This window comes from Convolutriloba macropyga, chromosome 7, assembly GCF_964194025.1.
Source record: "Convolutriloba macropyga chromosome 7, txConMacr16.3, whole genome shotgun sequence".
NCBI classification, from domain to species: Eukaryota; Metazoa; Xenacoelomorpha; order Acoela; family Convolutidae; genus Convolutriloba; species Convolutriloba macropyga.
The window spans coordinates 68,154,854-68,161,699 of record NC_134474.1 but is presented as its reverse complement, the minus strand read 5'-3'; the positions used below and the strand labels follow the sequence as shown (position 1 = coordinate 68,161,699).

Below are 6,846 nucleotides of genomic sequence, written 5' to 3'. Positions count from 1 at the left end.
TATCAGAACCCCTCTACCCATCCGCATACAGTTTTAATACGCACATTGATATTCTAGAATAAACCCTAATTAGTTGGAACATATATAAAATATTACCCTTTATGTCTCGTATCACTTCGCAGTTTTTGCTGTCCATCCTCATGCGTTCGCAGACATTGAAATTAATCACGATTCGGCCTTCTGTGTTGAATTTACCCTCGGAGATTAGTCTCAGTATATCAGACTCGAGAGTACAAGAGTCCATTATTTCTGACAAGTGGTGTTCAGGTATCACTACTGACTGGTTCAGATATCGTTCGTCGTTTGCGAACTTAAACAGCGTTATCTCAATATTGCTCCCGTTCTCCGATTCATCTCTGGCAACTCGAAGAAGGCGGGTTGATGTTTTATACTCAAAGAAGTATCCACCAGAGACACTTTCCATCATCGACTGGGACTGAAGTTCGGTTTGATTTTTTTGAAATTGGGTTTGATTAAAATTTGAGTTTGTTGAGATGAATCGGTACCTGCGTGAGCCCTTTTTATACTACTAATCTTTTATTGATAACGGTAATGGTCGCGTAAATCAGAAATATCTTGGCGTTTTTATAGCTTTTTGTCTAGGCCCGTGCATATGGAAAACCTGTGTTACCACCTAATTTGGTGCGACTTAAGCCTGCATAAGTCGAATTTATCTTTTCGGCCTGAACAAGTTTTCACTAGATACATTCAATACCAACAACCATCTTCTTCATGAACAAACATAGTATCAATTTATCAGCAGGTGATACCAATATCAAATATATGAGCCAAATAACGGAGACTTCTTTCATTCGATCCTAATTCCTAAACTTGTGCCTCTGCTGAGCAGTCAAGAAAAATTTACTCCGTTCTCTAACTTTCTGTCGAATTTGAAATAATTCTGAAATACAATCAGAATCGAATTTATGATATTTTCCAAAATCGGTAGCACTAATAATCCAAAGTTGTGAGGTGAGAATCGTTCACGTTATTGTTAGAACTAATATCAAGAAAATGGGGTATGGGTTGGTCAATATAGTGAACTGATGAAATGGGATATGCGGGTATGAGGGAAAGAAAGAGGGTTTTAGGAACTTTATGCTGGGTGCTCTTGAAGAGCGAAACTCTTTTTTTTACCGAAAGAGCTGAGCTCTTATTTTTGAGTTTAAAGTTTCCGATCGCTGAATATGAACTTCACTGGGTTGTTCATTTTTTCAGAAAAAAATTTCGCATTGGTTTGTCAGCCAACACGCATCAACAATTTTTGGTGCTTTTTTTTAGTGAAATTTTAACTCCTTTTCGATTCATACCTTGAATTGAAAATTTACTTTTGGTTAATCTATCGGACTGGCTGACAAAATGAACTTTATGCTAAGCTAGTTAAATACGAAGAGTTGTGCTCTTCCTGCTTTTTTTCTCAAAAAAGATTTGAGTTTAATTACCGATATCCGTCAAGTTACTGAAAATTTCATGCATATTGACCAAAAGTCTGAAACTTTGAGTCCCGTTTGATTTTAATTGCTAATCAAAAACAGATCGGCATGCTATTTTGAGATGTGCTCTCAAAATTAATAGTTCGTGGTCTTGATAGTACTGCTAAAAGCATTCAAAAATTACAACAGAAAAAGCAAAAATTAGGAATCAGTAATTTTTGTGATGTGAGGGAGCTGCAAGTAACAAAGGAAACAGAGTTGAGGTTTTGAGCTTCAGAGTGATGTTCAAAATGTTCGACTTTGTTTTTTTTCTTATATGCAGCTTTCTTATACCTCGCTAAGATTACTGAAGTCAGTATGCTTTTTGATGTGAGAAAGCTGCAAGTTACAAAGAGAACAGAGTTGATGTTTTGAGCGTCAGAGTGATGTTCAAAATTTTTAACTCTGTTCTTTTTGTTTCTTGTAGTTTTCTTATACATCACTAAGGATACTGAATTCTCCTTCTGGCTTCCGTCAGTCTTGGCTACCTCTCGTCGAAGGGACCAAGCAGAAGTCGGGTGGGGGATAGTTGGGAAATAGATTTCGAAAAACTTATGTTTTTCGAAGTCTGTTTTCCGACTATCCTCCATTACAGGAATTAAACAAAAAAGATGCTTGGACTCCCGGTTTTGAATAAACTGGACCCTTGCATCTGTTCTGGCTTGTTCAATTGAACAACGCCAGAGACTTCCTTGTAGCCACTTCCTACAAGGAATAAATAATAAAAATTGATTTAAATAGTTTGTTTAGGCGTTATGGTGAAATGCAATTTGTGTAATCAAGACTTTGCGAAACGACAAGATTTTCTATTGCATAGGCATCAAAAACATTCCGAGCTGCCTGATCAGAGTTTTCGATGTGGCCATTGCCAAACTGTTTTTACGCTTGCCAAAAACTTAGTCCGTCACCTAAAGAATGTGCACAAGTTTGATCGTTCAGTAAGATGCAACACATGTCAGACCTTTTTCGGTCAACAGGACGCATGGCAGAAACACTGCACGGATGAGCATTCAGTGACTGCTCCTGCTGCCAGAACAAATCCTGCTCATCTTTCTCAAAACGATAATTTTTTATTAGAGCGTGAAAGAAAAGCTATTCGGGAGCACTTCCAGTCCTTTCGGCTGAAATTATCAGGAGACTCCAATTTTGACCCTTTTGAGTTTCTTGTTAATAAGGAAAGTGATATCATTGACTTCATCAACAGCAAACTGGAAGATCTGATATTGATCAAATTTGGAATGTGTATTGAAGTGAAATTTGTGAAGCCGTTGACCGATGATAGCACTGTTTGCTTTTTTCACAGTCCAATGGAAAGCCTCTCGACGACTTTAACAGCCGACGAATATTTTTCACACGTCGATAAACTGTTGACTAAAATCAACGTTTTCTGCACAGCTGGAAGTGGATGGGTTATTGAAAAATTGCATTTAGTTGAGCTGAAGGTTTCAAAGTTTGCGCCTCTCCGAGCCGGATCATATATAGCTACACCGCCGGAACTCGAAAATCAACGAAAATCGGTTCTGAACATCAAGAATCTAAAGGATAATTTTTGTTTTCTCTACTCTGTGTTGGCTGCGCTTTTCCCTATAAAGCAAAATCAAGAAAGACCTCAAAGTTACCGTCAAAATTTTAGCGCACTTCACTACAATCCGAAAAAAATGCCCGTTGCTCTAACTGACATACCGGCTTTTGAGAAAAATAATCACCTTAAAATCAACGTCTTCGCTTATGAACAGACAAAATTTTATCCTGTTTATTTGAGCAAGTACAGAGGCAAAACCAAAAGAATAAATTTGTTACTTTTATCAGAAGAAAACAATTGGCATTATTGCCTGATAAAAAATTTGGATCGTGTTATGAAAGTTTTGCTGCGTTCGCCTGCCACCGCGAACTCAAAGAACAATATACGAAAATTTTGCGAGCGTTGTCTACAGAGCATTGCGCGAGAAAAGTTTAAGCTGCATAAATCTCTCTGCGAGCATCATCAACCTCAAGTTATTCAGATGCCTGAAGAAGGGTCAACGGTGAAATTCAAAAATTGGCAAAAAACTTTCAAATGCCCTTTCGTGGTTTATGCGGATCTAGAGGCTCTCGACGTTCGAACTGAGGCTTTTGAATCAGTTGAGGAACTTGTCAGAAATGGCTTAAATGAAAGCTCTGCTTCGAGTTTTGTCGTTGAAAAACAGTACCCTTGTAGTTTTGGTGCTGTATTAGTTGACAGCAGGAATTCCAACGTGCAACTAAAGAAGTTTTATAGAGGAGAAGACTGCATTTCAGTTCTGATGAGTACTTTGCGAAGTTGGGTTAAATGGGCGGACTCCGAGCGACAACGTTATCGCTTTCTAAAAATGTCAAATTCTGCGAAACAAGACTTTGTTGAGAACTGGACAGCGCCGTGTTGCATTTGTGAAAAAAATTTTCTAATCACTGAGGAGAAAGTAGTCCATCACTGTCATTTAACTGGAACTGTGCTTGGAGTGGCGCACTCAGCTTGCCATTTAGCTGTTACAGTTGGATCGTTTTTACCGGTTCTCTTTCATAATTTGTCGCGATACGATGCTCATCACATAGTGAAGTACCTTGTGTTGGAGGAAAACGAAATTCTCTCTGCAATATCAAGAACTGAGGAGACGTTTATTTCTTTTTCGGTTCAAGTTCCTGTTAAGACCTACATCAATAAATGTGGTGTTGAGAAAATTGTTCGAAACGAAATACGTTTTCTCGATAGTTTCAATTTTATGGCTTCAGGTCTTGATTCTTTGGCTCAGACGTTACAAGATGGTGATCTTAAGTTGCTTCGTAGCCATTTTGCTCAATACTCAGATGCTGATTTCAAAAGAATTAGAAGCAAAGGAATTTTTCCCTACTCCTATCTGGACTGTTTTGAAAAGTTTAAGCATGGTCTTCCCGTTTACGGTGAAGAGTGGAAAAACACATTAACAGGAAAGATAGATATCACAGAGGAAATGCATCAGAATGCTGTTGAAATGTATCAGTTGTTCAAATGTGAGAACTTTGGAGATTACCACGATGCTTATTTGGAAACTGATGTCTTTTTGCTGGCCGATGTATTTGAACTGTTCCGTTCAGTGTGCATTAATGTTTACCGTCTAGATCCAGCATACTTCTACAGTGCACCGAATCTCAGCTGGGACGCAATGTTGATAACAACGGACGTTGAACTTGGATTGCTTTCGGATGTTGATATGCTCCTCTTTTGCGAAAAAGCAATCAGAGGTGGTCTCAACGGAGTAGGAGCCCTTCGCCACTTTCGAGCAAACAACAAGGATCTGAATGGTTACAACAAGGATCAAAAGTCAGTTTATGGGGCGTTTTTAGACGTAACCTCGCTTTATGGTGGGATAATGATGAAAAAACTTTCAAAAGACGGATACCAGTGGGCTGAGTTTGCTGATATTGATTCTCTCATTGAGACTTATAAAAACAAAGATAGTGTCGGTTACTTTGTTGAAGTTGATCTCAATTATCCCGCCTCGATTCACAACGATCATTCTGATTTTCCACTGGCTCCTGAGAAACTTTTTATTAGCGACGACTGGTTGTCACCCTATAGTAAGCAGTTAGCTCAAAACCGGGCATCTGTTCCGAAGCTTGTGGAAACTTTATTTGATAAGAAGAATTATATCTGTCATATTGAAAATTTGTTGTTTTATCTGGAACAGGGACTGAAAGTGGTTGCTCTTCATCGCGTGCTCCAGTTTAATCAGTCAGACTGGTTGCGTCCTTATATTGAAAAGAACACTTCTATGCGAAAAATGGCATCAACTACCTTCGAAAAAAATTTCTACAAACTTATGTCCAACGCCTGTTTCGGGAAAACCATGGAGAATAAACGAAACAGAAAAAACATTCAGTTTGTTTCGGATCAGGTTAAAGCTTCGAAACTGACATCAAAACCGAATTTCAAATCGTTCCAAATTATCAGTGACAACTTATGTTCCCTTTACTTCTCCGTGCCAACTGTTAAATGGGATAAACCAACGCCTGTCGGAGCGGCCATCCTTGATCTTTCTAAACTCGCACTATACAATTTTCATTACAACGAGATGAGACCAAGATACGGTTCGCGAATTTGCGTCACGTATAAGGACACGGACTCACTTTTGTATCGCATAGAGACTGATGATCTGTATAAGGACATGGAGGAGTTCAAACATTTGCTAGATTTGAGCGACTATCCAGCATCTCATCCACTTTTCGACCCGACAAACAAAAAAGTTCCTTTGACAATGACAGATGAATTAAATGGATCAGTTTTGGAGGAAAGTGTAATCTTGCGATCGAAAATGTATAGTATCAAATTTGTCAGCGGTGTTAAACAGAGTGCAAAGGGCGTTCAGAAGGTACTTAAGAAAACGCTTCATCACGACAAATACCTCCAGTGTCTTCAAACAGGTGTTAGCAGCAGGGCGCCAATGACCAGAATACATTCCGCTAATCACCAGATACAAGTTACCACTACAAATAAAACAGCTCTGAGCTGTTTCGACGACAAGCGGTTTATTCTTGATAATGGCATTGACACCTTACCGTACGGTCATTATAGTCTGGGCCAGGAGCCACCAAAACCTTGCACAACCAGTACTGACTTTTCAAGCGATACCGACGACGACGATCGAGCTTCACTGTCAGCTGACGAAGAGAAGAACTTAATTGAGTTCAAAGAGCTCACTCCACAAGACGCAGATTCTGTCTCCACGGCATCAACTTCATCTTTCGGTTGTTAAATGTTTTTTTAATAATGCAATTAGAACAAATTTTATAGTGACTATGTTTTAGCTCCACCTCATCCCGGGTTCTTTCCGCGAGAGTTCGATCAAAATGAACCTACTTTGAATTGGAGTGATCTGAGTGACAATGAGCAAGAGGATGATAGCGAGAAAGAGTGTGGGACTGGGAACCCTTTCATTCATGATGAGGCGATAGAAGACGAATTGATTGGCGAGAGCGATGATGAAAATTGTTCAATTGAAGTATTGCCTGCAAAGCGATCGAGGCTGATTGTTCCTTACTCTGACTCAGACTAGAGAAATTAGAAATGTCAAATACAAATTTTTATTACATAATTTTGAACGTATGTTTTGACTGCAGTCGGCTATTAAAAAATCGTATTAAATTTACTTCATTAATCAAACCAATATTTTTAACTGCGCTCTCAACAAGGTGTCGAAATTGCTTCATCGCACTTATGCAGTCTTTTGAGTCATTGTAGTAGGCATGTCCAATTTTTTCAAAAATTTTCAATGCGGTGTAAAGACAGTACATGCCACACAAATTGGAAGATTGGGATTGTGGATGAGGTGATGAGGCAATTTCATGAATAGTATATTTGTCACAATTTGAATAAATAATA

General features: G+C 38.8%; 1 protein-coding gene across 1 annotated transcript; it reads left to right on the top strand.

Moving 5' to 3' along the window:
• The first annotated feature begins 3,475 nt into the window (after window positions 1-3,475).
• LOC142343118 (uncharacterized) lies at window positions 3,476-6,520 on the top strand. Its single transcript, XM_075394806.1, has 2 exons — window positions 3,476-6,212; window positions 6,273-6,520. Exons 1-2 carry the CDS (start codon window positions 3,476-3,478, stop codon window positions 6,518-6,520), a joined length of 2,985 nt encoding a protein of 994 aa, XP_075250921.1.
• Window positions 6,521-6,846: the final 326 nt, after the last annotated feature.

What these genes read in the sequence shown, in the direction of transcription:
- LOC142343118 (XM_075394806.1), top strand. Translation starts at nt 3,476, where the DNA reads ATGCCTGAAGAAGGGTCAACGGTGAAATTCAAAAATTGGCAAAAAACT. An exon ending in GGCATCAACTTCATCTTTCG is followed by an intron (nt 6,213 to 6,272) that starts GTTGTTAAATGT and finishes ACTATGTTTTAG; the next exon opens with CTCCACCTCATCCCGGGTTC.